Source organism: Brachypodium distachyon, chromosome 1 (genome assembly GCF_000005505.3).
Source record: "Brachypodium distachyon strain Bd21 chromosome 1, Brachypodium_distachyon_v3.0, whole genome shotgun sequence".
Taxonomy (NCBI): Eukaryota; Viridiplantae; Streptophyta; class Magnoliopsida; order Poales; family Poaceae; genus Brachypodium; species Brachypodium distachyon.
In genome coordinates, this window is record NC_016131.3 from 26,820,749 (window position 1) to 26,836,699 (window position 15,951).

The 15,951-nt window shown below is 48.9% G+C and overlaps 3 protein-coding genes across 4 annotated transcripts; all 3 read left to right on the forward strand.

Annotated features, from left to right (window-relative positions):
* The first annotated feature begins 2,299 nt into the window (after positions 1-2,299).
* On the forward strand, positions 2,300-4,114 carry LOC100820981 (F-box protein AFR). The gene has a single exon (XM_003563305.4). The coding sequence runs from the start codon at positions 2,554-2,556 to the stop codon at positions 3,712-3,714; it is 1,161 nt and encodes a 386-aa protein (XP_003563353.1). The 5' UTR covers positions 2,300-2,553; the 3' UTR covers positions 3,715-4,114.
* Positions 4,115-7,042: 2,928 nt separating this feature from the next.
* LOC100823115 (D-3-phosphoglycerate dehydrogenase 3, chloroplastic) lies at positions 7,043-13,813 on the forward strand. Of its 2 annotated transcripts, XM_014897554.2 has the most exons (6): positions 7,043-7,842; positions 8,501-8,877; positions 9,051-9,161; positions 9,243-9,338; positions 9,425-10,104; positions 13,454-13,813. In XM_014897554.2, the coding sequence occupies exons 1-5, from the start codon at positions 7,242-7,244 to the stop codon at positions 10,094-10,096; spliced, it is 1,857 nt and encodes a 618-aa protein (XP_014753040.1). In that variant the 5' UTR covers positions 7,043-7,241; the 3' UTR covers positions 10,097-10,104; positions 13,454-13,813. The 2 variants fall into 2 exon arrangements, with proteins under 2 accessions (XP_014753040.1, XP_003560383.1); XM_003560335.4 differs by lacking the exon at positions 13,454-13,813 and having other exon boundaries at positions 7,044-7,842; positions 9,425-10,329.
* On the forward strand, positions 10,260-11,717 carry LOC106865622. The gene is made up of 3 exons (XM_014896022.1): positions 10,260-10,332; positions 10,530-10,893; positions 10,997-11,717. Exons 1-3 carry the CDS (start codon positions 10,260-10,262, stop codon positions 11,715-11,717), a joined length of 1,158 nt encoding a protein of 385 aa, XP_014751508.1.
* Positions 13,814-15,951: the final 2,138 nt, after the last annotated feature.

Consider the following 15,951-nt stretch of genomic DNA (forward strand, 5'->3'; position numbering starts at 1 on the left):
TGATTAAGCGCAGGTGTCAGTCAGAGCGCTTTGTTAACCCATTGACTTTCAATTTTTCTGAAATATTAACTCATTGACTTTCTGTGGGCTACTACTACTACCACTGCTAGCTTTTAGACGGAGGCGACTTGAGACAAATCATGGGGATTTTATACTGTTTAAACGGATCCAGATCGATCGATAATTCGATATGGCTGTCACCTGTCAACCGCGCTGGAAAAAGATGCAGATCTCCTCATCGACAGAGCCAGCTGCCAACTATATACGGAGTGCATACTTATCTCATCACTGAAAAAACCCACTAAATACATCTCCATCTCTTTCCTGATTACTGTTTTCTTTCCGTAAGAAAAAGAAATATCTCACCTGATCTTCTTCTACGTAGTACAACACGCACTATTACACTGATCGGTGACCATGATCAAGATGAACGTAATTTGGGGATGAAGATGGCCAGCATCATGTCTTGCTCCACTCCAATATATGGTTCACAACTCGCACTCATGTCGCCATACGGGACGTGCGTGGTTCGGGCTCGCGCCCAGCGCGGGCGAGACAGCCGTCTTTGTCGCCCGAGTAACACCACACATGGCATGCGTGTACCTTCCTAACACATTTCTTTATTTTGATTTTTGAGTCGTCGGCACAGACAAACGATTTTTATTGTTGGCACAGTAGCTGTACACGCTCTGCTAGTACTTAATTTTTGCAGGAGGTACTGTACGCATTTTCTCGAAGGCAGGAGGAAGGATCTGGAAGGTATGAATCTTAAACTAGCATGTACATACCCGAGCGAAAAAGATGCAAAATGCTCTCTCTTTCATAATTTTTTAGTAGTTTATAGGTTGTCTTAAATCAATTTTGCCAATTTTGATAAGGTTTATAGGAAAAACATAAACATTTATAACACCAAAGAAATGTAATATGAAAGTATATTTTGATAACGGTTTTGCTTTTCTTAGGCGACTGAGAAATAACGATTTCTTAGTCGATGATAACAACATTTTAATTCAATCATTGAGATTAGTATAAGATTAATTAGGTCCGATGCATAATAAAATTTTCATCGGATGGCTATGATTGTTGACCAAGAAATATCTATTTCTTAGGCAACTGAAAAATGGACATTCCCATTTGATAATGGTTCTAATATACAACAGCACGGATAGGAAACCAAGTACTCCGTAGTTTGTGATATGAAGTACGTAAGATACACTCCGTAGTTTTGAATAGAGAAACTAAGATAGGTGGCACGAAGAGGACGTGCGTACAAGTGTACACCTATTTTTCTTTTTGCCAATGGCGTAAGACAAGAGCTTCTTATTCAGAGCGGTCGGCGGGGAGCTTACGGAGCACACGGAGGTAAAACATACCGGAAACGGAAATGGCCGGTGCATTGGACGGATCAAGCGAGAAAACAGAGGCGAAAGCCACGCGCGCGTACACGGAGTACGTGGAGACGTAGAGTGGCTTTTCCGGCTGGCCGGCAAGTCCTCGACGCCCGTGCAAAACTGGCGGTAGAATCTGTACGACAAGCCCGGCATGATTACACGAGTAACTAGGCCCGTGTCGAGGCCATCATGTATCACGGGAGCCTCTCGCCCTGTTTGCCTCGGTATTGGAGAAGTCGGCGCGACGGTGCTCCACCCGTGCCCGACACGTAAACCAGCCGATCGATCCTTCCATCGCCACGCTACCTGCCTGCTCTGTTCACCTTGGCCGGCTCTGGCTGTCTGGTTTATTTTGTCTGAACTCAGGCTGGCCCTCGGTTTTAGTACATGGTGCAAACGCAAGTCATGTTGATCGGAAAGCCGGTCGTTTCTGGGAACGCTGCCCTCTCTGCTCGTGAAAGTGGAGTCCCCACTCTGATAGCAGGTGATCAACTGGTAAACGACGTACGGTGAGCAGTGAGATCACGTATGGGGCGTTTGTACAGTCATTGTGTAGCGCGAACGATACTGCGACAGAAAGATCGCGGTACGGTTTCCACGATACCAATAATTCGGAACAGTGCCTGACAGCGCCTGTATAGCGAACGGCTACAGTTTTTCAGGAATTCCAGAATACTCCCATCCCAGAGAAACAAAAAGAAATCCAGAAATTAAATCCTTCATCAGAGGAATTGTGCATCGCGAGCATCTTCTGTCGCACGATGGGCGTGTACCATTACTCCGTAGCCGTACGGTGCAGTCTGGATCTGATCTGGGCGCCGGAGCTCGATCAGACGGCTACAGAGCTGTGCGCACAGTACAGCACCTCGTGTAAATCTATGTGTACACCAGATCCGAAATCCTGAATCCCACAGGCCACTTTGAGACTTTGGAGTCGAGGCGATCGAAGCCAGGGCAAAGCCACACACAGCCGCTCGCTGCCCACTCCCCAGACTCAGAGACCCGCTCTATAAATTCGTCACCGCTCCCCTGCCTCCCTTCCCCACCTCTTCCAAAATCCCAAACCAAGCTCCCCCAAAAAATTTCCACATCGCGCACCAAATCCGACCACGAGAACTCGAGCTCCCTCGTGCGACGGCTCCGTCTCCGTCCAGGCGGCACCATGGGCTTCTCGCCGTCCGTGAGCAAGCAGCAGGTGCTGGGCACCGGCGGCGAGGAGGAGGAGGTGATGGAGCTCATCCCGGGGCTGCCGGAGGAGGTGGCGGAGAAGTGCCTCCTCCACCTGCCCTTCCTCTACCACCGCCTCTTCCGCACCGTCTCCTCCAACTGGAACCGCTTCCTCACCGACAGCACTACGCCGGGCTCCAAGCCGCCGCCCTCCCCGCCGTCCTTCTCGCTGCCCTTCCTCTTCGCCTTCGCCTTCGACCCCGCCTCCCGCCGCCTCCAGTGCCAGGCGCTCGACCCCTACTCCCGCCGCTGGCTCCTCCTCCCGCCCGTCCCCCGCGGCGCCGCGGCGGCCGCGGCCGGGTCCTTCGCCGTGGTCGGGATCCCATCCCGCGGCGAAATCTACGTGATTGGGGGCGTCGTGGCGGAAGAAGAAGCAGGGGAGGAGAAGGCGGTGGGGAGCGTGGCCGTGTACAGCGCGGCGACGAACGGGTGGACCGAGGCGGCGGGGATGCGGACGGCGAGAGGGTACATGGCAGCAGGGGAGGTAGGAGGGCGAGTGGTTGTCGCCGGGGAAGACGGCGAGGCGGAGGTGTTCGACCCGGAGCAAGGCATCTGGGCTCCCGCCGCGCATCGCGGCGGCGCGGCCGTGGCGAGGTACGACGCGGCGGCTGCCGGGGGGAAGCTGTACGTGACGGAAGGCTGGGCGTGGCCGTTCGAGCGCGCGCCCCGGGGCGCGGTGTACGACGCGGCGGCGGACGAGTGGAAGGAGATGGCCCGCGGGATGCGGGAAGGGTGGACGGGTTCCTGCGCGGTCTCCGGCGGCCGGATGTACATCGTGGCGGAGTACGGCGAGTGGAGGATGAAGCGGTACGACGAGGCGAGGGACGAGTGGCGGATGGTGGCCGGCGGCGGGGTGCCGCAGGAGGTGCGCCGCCCGCACGTCGTCGCCGGCGAGGACTGCCGCGGCGGCGGCGGGAGGCGGAGGATTTACGTGGTCGGCGCCGGGCTCGACGTCGCCGTCGGGACGGTCTACGGCGACCCCGGCGTCCTCGGCGGCGGCGCGGCGGAGGACGAGAGGGTGGAGTGGGAGGTGGTCAAGGGCCCCGCCGAGTTCGTCGGGCTCGCCCCCTGCAACGCCCAGGTCCTCTACGCCTGAATTCTGACCCCACCTGTCGGTGGCACTTCACGTCATCGGAGCTTTTCCCAGGGGCCCATCCGTCGGCGGTGGCACGTCCCCTCGGAGCCACCTGTCATCAGCAAGTTGACAAGCAGGCTCATTGAAGGCTCTCAGATCGCACGGGCGGCAGGCCTGCCACGCGGGCCCAATCTGTCAGCCGTCGGAGCTGCTGAGCGGCTGTCCTTTCAGGTTCACTACCCCCATGTCAGAGCAGGGCGTGCAGCAGAGCAGAGGAAGCGTGGATGTAAAACAGAAATGATTACACCTACTAGTCCAGCTGCTAGGGGCAAAAGAGACTTTTCCGACTCCATTTTTCTCCTCCTCCTCCTCTGGAGATCTTTTCACGCACGTTCATCAGCGACTTCTTATTCGTAGGCTAGCTTTTGCTTTCGGAGATGCGAGAGAGAACGGAACGGAAGGGGCGAGTGAGTTCAACTGTGAAGTGGGAGTAAAGTAAAGCGAAGCGAAGTGAGCTCGACGTCAACGGCATCGGCAAAAGAAGAAACCCCAGGGACATTCTCGTTCCATATACTCACTCATATGGAGGATCCTTTTCGCGCAACGCGGAATACACCTAAAATTCGCTTTATTCCCGGCCCGCCCACGATGGTCACACGGAAATCGGTCTTACTCCGTATTTAGCAGCACCCCTCGACGACGATGGCTTGATCGACCTTCCCAACCGCCACAAACGACGACAGCGATCTGCGGGTGGTGTCTCTGTCGTCTTCCTCTCGCTTTCTCTTCTCCTCACCCCACGACGCATTCCAATCTAGAGTTCTTTCCCATCCCCATCCGTTTTGGGCGTAATAGCATCCTCGATCAATGTATCTCCTCCTCTCTCCTGCTGCCCTGTGGAGAATGGAAATGGTTCGCCGAGGAAAAATAATAATGAAGCACCAGCTTTTAGCGGCTAGAACGAAACCCGTTTCTTCTTCTCTACCTCTTCTAGGCCACTGCCGAGTGTGTGTACGCCCCTTTTTTTCTTCCGATTGGGGAAGGTGGCTGATCATGGCGCCGATGGAGACGTGTACGTACGTGAGCCAGATACCACACACACCTTGCTTGCTTTGTTGTGCCACTAGTGGGAGGACGGGTGATGGGAGAGGGTGGTTTGATTGGCGGCGTGGGATGGTGGGTAGGGCCGCCCGTGCGACGATATCACGGAGCAATAAAAACCACTCGTGGCAGGCCATGTACTTCCACTAATTTTCATTTCCCCCTTTATTTAGAAACTCTGGAAATTGCATTTTTAGTTTTTTACCAACAGGCGGAGGAGCCCCCAAATGGCTACACAGATCCTCGACTGAAGAACTGTAGAGCTGTAATTGACGCCCTAATAATTTACCAGCAATTTAGCTTCAGGCGTGTCAGTGCGTGCCGCGCCCTCTGGCAGGCAGCTTGCCTGGCTGTTTGCATACACAGTGGGTCGTGCGATCAGATCATGTCCGCACAAAACTCTCCTCGATTTCTATAGTAGGAGCTGGCTGACCTGGATCATACTGGATTCTTTCCGAAAATCTGCTACTGCAGAGAGAGCTCCGCGACGTTGAGAGAGTAGTTGTTTTCTTCAGGAAGAGTGTACTGCTCTGCTGATTAATTCTAGTTTAGTTGCGTACTTGCGTGTCAAGTGGGAAGAAGAAGCAGCGGTGGCCTTTCCTTCCTGATGGCGACAGTGCCGCACGTGCCGCGTGGGGTAAGTCTGTCTGACACGTATATAGCGAGCGAATAACGACAGGTTGCTACTAGCTTGGATCGATCACTGGCTTGTGTGTTTGATTACAGAGGATAAGGTACATGTTTAGTGCTACTAATAGCGTGTGCCAATCAAGGGAGCACTACCTAAACTGATTATTTTGTTGCCAGGATAAGCTAGATTGATTGATAAACCTGTCAGTCGTCAGAGGTTCCGAGAAGTATATATCAGTTGTACAGAAACCGCTGGCATGTTTTCTTCGAGCAAAAAATAATAATCAAACCAGCCCTTTGTTTGCTTGCTGAAATTTTACTAAACCTCCCGAGTATTCCAGACAAGACAATCATAAACATAGTTAGTCTCTCTGATCCTAATTAATTGTCGAAATATTACATGTATCTACACACATTTTAGGCATAAATACATTCATATTTAGACAAATTTAAGACAATTAAAGACAATTAATGTAAATCGGGAGAGTACTGAAATATCCTTGACTAACGTTTTGTCTATTACGGGGTACTAGTACTATCTGGCTCGAACTTGAGTGAACTGAATCTGTCCATAAAAAGCAGGGCCGACGAGGATTACGTAATCGTGGTATACGTGACGAGGGGCCCGATCTGACGATGCATCCAAAATTGCACAAGGAATCATTTGCAAACGTTGCATCTACGTAAGTGTCGCGCGGCCAGGCGGGGCTATACTCGACGAAGCGGCGACACTTTAAACACATGTATGCACGTAAGTAATACGTCGTCGCTCAAAACCGTCGCCGCCCCTAGATCGATCGAGACATGACACCGCGTTCATCAGAAAAAGTTTGTGCTGCATTGCATATGCCGCGATTTTTTTTTTAGTGAAGCTTTCTGTATATGTGGTCTCTTTTGGGGGAAGTTCTCTTTTCTTTGTCTGGCGGCAGGTATTTCAAGTCGTGCCCGGTTTGGCTCGGTAGGGGGTGTTACCCGTGTAGGTAAGGTGCTTGTCTGGCCCAGATCTAAGCAAAAAATGGGCCCATATGAGCTCTTGTTTTTTTGTTGGGTGTTGCTATTTCTGGCCCAGATGTGCAGTGTAGGCACGGAGAATGAAAGTTGACTTTATAAAAAGCATCGAGCCCTCAAAGGATCACCGCACCAAAACAGCGACCATCATGAAAGATGAGAACCGTAAATTAAAAGAGTTGGACCTCAAACCACACTAACGAACACAAAAAATATGGGATTATCATCTATTTCCCGCACACAAAGACTATCACAACAATGTGCCCAAATGTAAGATGAAAACCCACCAACAAAATGATTAAGACGAAAAGTGAGATTCCGATATATTTTTTCTCTAAAGAACCTAGGGTTACTTTTTAAGGCATGTTTTGATTGGCTAAGACAAGACTTTGACCAACAAAACATTTAAATCGATTGGGTGTCACATATAGTTGATGTTATTAAAATGTTCACATGAAAATGTTTATTTATAATTATGATCTTGCTCATATAAAAAACATTGATTAACGGAGTTCATACGCCACGCAAAAAAAAGGGAGGCAATACTGTTTCAAATTATTGCAGAGCTCGCTGAAATGCTGCTGTGCAGACATTTCTGTATTTTTTTTTTGAAACAGTCAACAGATAAGAGCCCTCCAAAAAACAGCGAGAGCAGCTTTGGCTGGAGCGAACACGCGCCTCCCATCGTCCGCCGGCCGAAGAAGCACGCCGGAAGAGCAAACAAACGAGCCAGATTCCGAAAATTCCACTCCACCACCGCGTCCCCAATCCAATCACACGGCGGACCAGCCACGCTGCACCGCAGCGCCATGGCCTTGGCGACGCCGCTCCGCCACCTGCTCTCCGCGGCGGCGCAGCCCGCGGCAGCAAGCCCCCACGACCCCGCCGCCGGAACCGCCCTGACTCCGCGCGCCTTCGCTCCCCACCGCGGCGGGCGCCTACGGTCCATGGCTTCCGTGCCCCCTTCTCCGTCGGCGCCCGCGGGGCCGGCCAGGGCGAGGGTCGGGGCGGCTAGGGCGGCGGCGGCGGGGGGAAGGCCGACGGTGCTGGTGACGGAGAAGCTGGGCGCCGCGGGGCTGGAGCTGCTGCGGTCGTTCGCGAACGTGGACTGCGCTTACGAGCTCACGGCGGAGGAGCTCCGCGCCAAGGTGTCGCTGGTGGACGCGCTGGTGGTGCGCAGCGCGACGCGGGTCACGCGGGAGGTGTTCGAGGCGGCGCGCGGCCGGCTCCGGGTCGTGGGCCGGGCGGGCGTCGGCATCGACAACGTCGACCTCCAGGCCGCCACCGAGGCCGGGTGCCTCGTCGTCAACGCCCCCACCGCCAACACCGTCGCCGCCGCCGAGCACGCCATCGCGCTCCTCGCCGCCATGGCGCGCAACGTCGCGCAGGCCGACGCGTCGCTCAAGGCCGGTAAGGCCCACGTTTCTCCGAACGAGTGGCATGCCTATGCCGCTAGGTTGTTCTCGCCGCAGCAGCACAGCTTGCAGAAATGGATGAGGCAATTTGCTCGATCACATGCACTTTCCATCGATGCACATTGTTCACTAAGTACTGTATCCGCATGTTATCTGCTGATTTTCCGATTCCCAGGGAGTAAGTACTCCCCGGTTCTGTTCCATTGCAGAACGAAACCATGCAAGCAAATGCAGGTTGTCCCACAATAGGCATTACCAAATGTTATTTTGAAATTTCAGCATGTATATATGTTACTCGTATCTTCTAGTTCAATCAGAGAATGCTTTTTAAAATATCAACACTTGGTCATGTCTTGTGCTCTGTATCTAATAATTTCGCTGTAGCTCTATGGAATGTACGAGTAGTATGGAATAGGTTTCTGGCATATCATTTCACATTATTACAGTAAAATTCAGGAGTGAATTTGCGTAAAGTAGGTCATTGTGAGCAAGAAAAGACTTGGTGTTGGGTTCAGAACATTTAGCAACATGGCATGCTTGTGCAGAAACTTTTTACCGGTTCGAAATGCTTAAAAGCAGTGGCAAAACTCATTGAGCTGCAAGCACTACACATGTACTAATTTAGTGTACTCATTTGCTTTGTGCATATTCAGGCAAATGGCAGCGCAGCAAATATGTTGGCGTGTCCTTGGTTGGGAAGACACTAGCTATTATGGGCTTTGGAAAGGTTGGCTCAGAAGTAGCTCGACGTGCAAAGGGACTTGGGATGGATATCATTGCTCATGACCCATATGCTCCCATTGATAGAGCCCGGGCTATTGGTGTAGATCTTGTATCATTTGAAGAGGCCATTTCTAGTGCAGACTTCATATCGCTGCATATGCCTCTTACACCATCAACAACAAAACTTTTCAATGATGAGACTTTTGCAAAAATGACAAAAGGAGTTAGGATTATTAATGTCGCAAGGGGTGGAGTGGTTGATGAAGAAGCATTGCTGAGAGCACTCGATAACGGGACTGTTGCACAGGTAGTAATTTGTCAAGGCCATTCATCCAGATGTTGATAGGGAATATTGCTTCCAAACAGCTGTCATAATCTGTTGATATCATTATTCTCTGTTCAGTTTGTTATTTAGCATAAACAGTAATTCTTTTTGCTGCAAAATCAGCCCTTTTCCTGACCGCTTTGCCATATGTTCAGGCGGCGCTTGATGTCTTTTTTGAAGAGCCACCGCCGAAAGACAGTAAGTTAGTACACCATGAAAATGTCACTGTCACACCGCACCTTGGAGCTAGCACAACAGAAGCACAGGTCCGCTGTTTGTTTTGCAACAAAATCCATATCACATCTTACTAGCTTATCCTCATAACTTTGTGTGCTGCGTGTTGACAGGAAGGTGTCGCCCTTGAGATTGCGGAGGCTGTAATTGGTGCATTGAAAGGTGAACTGGCTGCTACTGCTGTTAATGCCCCAATGGTCCTTCCTGAGGTACTTCCATTACCAAGGACTAGTAATTACATTTACAGCATGATGAGCAATTCCCTTGTGTTTAAACAGTTCATCTCTCCCTACAGGTTTTATCTGAGTTAGCCCCGTATGTTGTCCTTGCTGAGAAGTTGGGTCGGCTTGCCGTGCAACTCGTGGCTGGTGGAAGTGGGATTAAGGGAGTCAAGGTCGTTTATTCATCTGCTAGGGATCCAGATGACTTGGACACAATGATTCTTCGTGCTATGATTACCAAAGGCATCGTTGAACCCATTTCGAGTGCATTTGTTAACATTGTCAATGCGGACTATGTCGCCAGGCAGAGAGGACTTCGCATAATTGAGGAGAGAATTCTCCTTGATGGTTCACCAGAGATCCCCATAAACTCCATCCAGGTCCAGCTTTCCAATGTGGAGTCCAAGTTTGCCGGCGCACTATCCGACGACGGTGACATCAGAGTGGAGGGGAAGGTTAAGGATGGCGCCCCGCATCTCACCCTTGTCGGGCCATTCAGTGTGGATGTTAGCCTTGAGGGCAACCTAATACTGTGCCGCCAAGTCGACCAGCCGGGCATCATTGGCAAGGTGGGATCGATTCTGGGGAAGATGAATACAAATGTGAATTTTATGAGCGTGGGAAGGATTGCTCCAGGAAAGCAGGCCATAATGGCCATTGGTGTCGACGAGGAGCCTGAGAAGGAAGCTCTCAAGTTGATTGGGGAGACACCATTGGTTCAGGAGTTTGTCTTTCTTAAACTTTAGAGCAGTAGGTAGATCTCTTTTCTACATAACATAACTTGCTATATTGGCATGAGAGATTTTCACGAGTTTAGCTAGTTTTTGTGTAGATGTAGAATGACAATTTTCAGCCAATCTGAACAAGGCCCCCGTAGATATATCTTGAGCACTATTGAGCAAAAACACAATGTCTATTCTTGTCTTGGCCCTACTGCCCTACTTCTCTGTTGATTTATTTAATGAATGCCCTTACGACTGCTGTCAACTCGTTTATTAACTTTTCTTAGCTTCAAATCTCTCCCCAAAATAAATAAATTCTGTCTTGAATTTCTGTTAAAGTACACCTGGACTTGGATACGAAGACCTATTGAGAATTTGAGATAGATTTGGATACGTACCCTAAAACCCCCTTCTGTTTCTCCCCCACAAATTCTCAAACTCTCCGTTTGCTTCCGAGGCGATCCATCTGAATCTCCCCAAACAAACACAACTAGAGGCGGAGATGGAGCGCAAGGTGGCGCCGCCGCGGCCATCTCGGCCGTGCTCGACGACGACGATCTCCTCATCGAGATCCTCGTCCGCGTCGCCTTCCCCACCAGCCTCGTCCGCGCCGCGCTCGTCTGCAAGCGCTGGTACGGCCACGCCTCCGATCCCGCCTTCCTCCGCCGCTTCCGCGGCCTCCGCCCGCCCCGGCTCCTCGGCTTCTACATATTCACGAGGGCCCCTAAACATATACGGTTCGTGCCGCTGCCTCAGCCCCCTGAGCTCGCCGCCGTCGTTCGCCGCGGCAGCTTCGATCTGGACACCTTGGACCGCGACAGGTTCGTGGCGAGTTGCTGCAATGGCGTCCTAATCACCAGCTCCCGGCCCGGGGTGAACCACCAGCACGCCATGAGAATGGTGCACTGCCCCCTGTACCCTCAGAGAGACATGTCCATTCTCCCACCGCTCCCGGAGACCAGCATCCATGTTCCATGACGGCTCCATATTATACTATGATCTCCACTCCCGTGCTGAGATCCTCCCATACGGTGACAGCAACGGTGACGGCCTGTCTTGCTTATATTTGGCAACAGGGCATAAAAAGCAGCAGACTGTCTTCCATGTGTATGCGTTGCAAGACGGTGTCTGGGCCATCAGATCTTCGGCAGTAAGCGAAATCCCCAAACTTAATCTGCTATCTCCTGATTTGCTTGGTGACGCTAAGATCTACAATGTGGCCTCTGTGGACGGCATTTATAAGCTAGTCGTGCTAGATCTTGTGTCCTCGTCTTTGGCACTAGTTAACCTCCCAGAAGAGGTGGATCTGGGATTCATCTGGCTCCACACGATGGATGACAATGGTGTCCCCAACTGGCTCCTTGTGGATACCATTTGTTTGCATGAGATATGTGTTAAACACATGATACCAACTTGCATGTTGAAGGATGATTCTATTACGATACATCCAGTTGGGGTCAATTCTGAGATAATTTTCTTGGAGATGGGTAAGGTCCTCTACCTGTTTGATAATAAACAGAAGGTGGCAAAGAAAGTTTATGAGGTGACAACAGAGGATAGACACTTGTTTCTTGTCATTCCCTTTATGATGGTTTGGCCTCCTAAATTTCCAGTGATGAAGGAAATATGTGATCCAAAAGAATGACCCACCAAGGTTTGCCCCCTTGTTGATTTTTCCAATTTTGGCCTAGTTTCCAGCGTGCGTTATGCTAATATTTCATCTTCCTTACAATGTTTACCATGTGCATACGCTTATTTCCAATTGAAATTTTTATGTCAAAACATCCTGACAATCCATTAGTTGACGTTGTCTACATGGTTCCTGTGTGCTAGTAGTGGTAACATTAATTTATGTGTTAGTCGTCATTTGTTTCCATTCATGTTACTATATTGGATATTTACTTTTTGTTAGTTGCTATCTTTGAGGTTTAATTTTAAACAGTGTCAATCTTTTATGTTCTGACACCTCAATAAAAGAAGAACTTAAATGCCACCCCATAATTCGATCTTTGCAACTGGGAAGGCATGTCGAAAAGTTCTGCAGCTATAGCGCATTAGTGAGGTGGTTCCGCAATTTAGACTCTTTAGAGACCATGTCATTCTGCAAAACCAATGAGACAAGAACTTTGTTGTTTGTGGACTGGGAGTATAGGTTGTGGAAGGCAGCTGTATAGGAACGGAGTGCAGCCATCTATCGACAAAAAAGGCTTGCTGAAGGGCGTGAGGTGTTGCTGTGTTGGTTAATAATCTTGCCTATGCAGGACTGAGCAGCGTCCCTTTTGGAGGGTGAGGGGTACTGCTATTTGAAACAGGATAACCACATGAGGAGGTTGTCATTGAAGCACTTTGATGGTGAATTTCATTAGCACAGTTGTTTTGAACCTCGAAATTTTCAATGTCAGGACCACCAAATTCTTTTGGTTTGCAAATGTTTTTCCTGCCAATAAGACATTTGGACCCGGTGCTGGTATAGTATCTTTTGCTGTTTAGGAAAAGGCTGTATGAATTGTGTGATAGCCCTGATCACTTTTTTCATGAGGCACAATGAGGACATGTGGTAAGTGAAAACGGAGTTGAGGGCTGAAGAGATTAGAACTAGGCGGCCGCCTTTAGAGAGCAGCTTAGCTTGCCAACTTGCTAGATACGTATGGCATCTGGAGATTAATGGTTGGAAAGCTGACGTTAGAAGACGTGTTGGCAATAGAGGCAGTCCTAGGTATAACTGTGGGAAGTTAGATGGGGAGCAGTTCGTTGTGTTTAGTGATGGAGTTGGCCACAGATTCTGAGTTGTTCATATGAGCAAACACTGTTTTGCAGAAGTGAATGACTAGGCCAGTCGCTTCACCAAAATCATCTAGGTTTATATGTCAGAATACAACAGGATGCCAATCACTGTCTTTGGTAGAACACCATATCTATATACTTTACGAAGAAGGAGATAATGTTTTGAACACCTAAAAGCACATTTTAAATTTTCTCGCTTATGCTTGTTGGGAATATTATTAGAAGATTGAAGATATCAAGCTTTTAAATATAGACAAGGCTGTTGGGAATTTTTCTGATCTTTACTCGTATAAAGATGCCATCCTATAGCGGCGGTTCGTCATCTTGTTGCCAGCCCATATTAAATTTGACATTGAGAGGAGGGCAAGTTATAGATGGTTTAATTCGGCACAAATAGCAGCATATAATAATACTTTGAATATGTAGCATTATTTTCTTCCCCGTTGCAACACACTGGTGCTGCGCTAGCACGCTTCCAGATTCTGGCACCCAAAAGTTATGCAGAAACACAACTCAAAGTTGTTTGCTATTGCAAACTATTTTTCTTGTCTGTTGAAGCTATACGATGGTAAACTAATTTTCCCTAAATTTTATCAGGCAACTGAAGCAATGCTATCAAGATCCATATATGACCAGTGGAGGCGGCAGAAAATACAGACTTGGCATGTGGGGCTATATGATAGTACTAAGCCCACAATGTCCAATATACGGGAGCAGTAGTTTGTCACGTGGTGATATTAGTAATTTAGTGTTACCATGTTGTCCTATGCAGCTCTTATATGCTTGCTTTTTGTATGTACTGCTGCTTCTGCAAGACCCAATCTAGTGTTTACCTCGTTGGACTGGTGCCGGTCTAAATTTCTCAATTCTAGATTGGTATTTGTCACTCCAGATTTAATGGTTTATATCGTTTCTGGGTCTGTGTGCAAACTTGATTGTTTGGTGCTGCTGCTACCATGATCGTCTGTTCCATCTCATGCTCCATGTGCTGGCTCCTTCATCTGGTACCAGGTATGCTTAGATGGTAATCCTACTTGCTTTTCCCCTTGGAGGTGGTATGATCCTCTTCATGCATATCAGGAGCTATGAAAGTATGAATGATCATCTGGTTTATATACTTTGAAAGGCTCAGTTGACAGTTCTCATATGGTGTGCATTTCTGGTACATGTGGTTTCAGTCCAAATGTTGCCATGCCCCGGCTGACAGCGACTTGTAGCGTTAGGAAGTTGCTGCTGTTCGGCGTCCGGCCATGGAACCCAAAACCTATTTGGCTATTTCCCTGACTCCGACAAGGTCTCTTTAACTCGACGCTCGAAATTTATTCACAGAAGCACGTTTTTACAAGGAAAAAATTTAATCAATCAATCGACGATCCGATAGCGAAAGTGCTATTACTATATCATCACTTAGGATGTACTCGATTTTCTGCTTGAACTTTGGAGAGCGGCATAATTAATCTTGATGTCAACAGTGAACCTGTAATTTTTTTCTTTCTAAAATACGTCTAATCAGGTGTGTATCATCAAGGATTTCAAATACAAGATACATACAGCGTAACCAAAACTCATGGTCGATCCACCACTGCCCAAAGCGTCTGGAAAGTTCCGAGAGCGATGAGTCGATCATAAAAACAATACTCCAAAATCCCCTTCAACGCCGAAATCACGCGAAGAAAGCTTGACTCCTCGCTGAAGGCGGGACCGTTCTCCTCCAAGACGTTTGGCGGATAAGCCAATCATATACTACGAGCTGCCACCGGGTCCCACCGGTGACCCGGGATCCCGTGTGGCCGGGAGAGAGACGATGGCCCGAGTTTACGATGCAGGCCACATGGGCTGGGAGGCCGCAAAGGATCCGACGGAGGCCCGAGATGACGGCATCCGGTTCGTCACCCCGGACAAGGCCAGGAAGTGAATTGACGCTTCTGGCTTGGGCCGTGGCGAGTCGACGCGTCCACGTCTGGGATCATGGGCCGGACTGCGACGTCCAGGCCTGATTGAAGAGGCTTCTTTGCCGAGTCGCACGATTTTTGCGACGAAATTACAAAACAGCCCAATCTGTCGTCCTTGCACGGCATATTCTCCCACGTTCCATTCCTCAGCTTCCAAACGGGAAAAGGGAAGCTTTGTCCGTTTCCAAAGCAGCCGTGCGCTCGCTTTCAGTCTGGATAAGGCCTGGGGCATTTCGGACATTGCTCTCTACATGCGTAGAATCAACCCTGTCTAGTTAATCAAGACGATCAGATCAAGGTTGGTTAATCTCGTAAAAGAGAACAATGGATGGATGGACGGCGTGGTCATGCAATACGGCCTATAAAGCCAATCTTTGTCTCTTTCCAGCTTTTAGAAACTATTGTAGGGCAGGTTGCAGGAAGCTAAGCCAGTGGTGAGCGGCCACCAGGAGAGTAGAGCTGTTGCTTTCAGGAAATCTTTTGTTTATGGGCACCCAAGATCGCCTTATTTATGGTAGATTTCGACTTCAAAGGGCAATCTATGCTAGAGTGATAATACCATAAGGAGTAATGTAGCATCCAAATGGTTCAGGGGTTGTTTTCTTTGGTCCAAAAAGTTTCGGCAAAGCGCACGCGCGTGAGAGAGCTGCTTTTGCCATTTAGGAATTGGAGTTTAAGATGTCTGAGAAAGATGATTGCCCATACAGAGGAATATAATGTATTTTAAATTATTATTTTTACCAAAACTTTAACAAAAAATTAGTCAACGTGTAACTTATGTGACATAAAATTGATACCATTGTATTCATATTGTAAAGCACATATGGTTATGATTTATATCATACTCCCTCCGTCCCACACTAAGTGACTCAAATCTGCCTAAATATGAATGTATTTATGTCTAAAAAAAATCTATATACACGTAATAAAAAGTCACTTAATACGGAACGGAGGAAGTAGGATTTACAGGATGATAAAGTATTTCTTGGTAAACTCTTGGTAGAAAAAAACAATATGTCCTGTACTTCACAAAGAGAGTACTACAGAAGCATCTGTATATTAAAAAATTATACTACTCCCTCTGTCCAACAAAATATATCTCAAGTTTGTTAAAAGTTAAATGTATCTAAACATGACTTAGTG

What these genes read in the sequence shown, in the direction of transcription:
- LOC100820981 (XM_003563305.4), top strand. Translation starts at nt 2,554, where the DNA reads ATGGGCTTCTCGCCGTCCGTGAGCAAGCAGCAGGTGCTGGGCACCGGC.
- LOC100823115 (XM_014897554.2), top strand. Translation starts at nt 7,242, where the DNA reads ATGGCCTTGGCGACGCCGCTCCGCCACCTGCTCTCCGCGGCGGCGCAG. An exon ending in CGACGCGTCGCTCAAGGCCG is followed by an intron (nt 7,843 to 8,500) that starts GTAAGGCCCACG and finishes GTGCATATTCAG; the next exon opens with GCAAATGGCAGCGCAGCAAA. An exon ending in ATAACGGGACTGTTGCACAG is followed by an intron (nt 8,878 to 9,050) that starts GTAGTAATTTGT and finishes CCATATGTTCAG; the next exon opens with GCGGCGCTTGATGTCTTTTT.
- LOC106865622 (XM_014896022.1), top strand. Translation starts at nt 10,260, where the DNA reads ATGTCTATTCTTGTCTTGGCCCTACTGCCCTACTTCTCTGTTGATTTA. An exon ending in TGAATGCCCTTACGACTGCT is followed by an intron (nt 10,333 to 10,529) that starts GTCAACTCGTTT and finishes TTTGCTTCCGAG; the next exon opens with GCGATCCATCTGAATCTCCC. An exon ending in GACACCTTGGACCGCGACAG is followed by an intron (nt 10,894 to 10,996) that starts GTTCGTGGCGAG and finishes CTGTACCCTCAG; the next exon opens with AGAGACATGTCCATTCTCCC.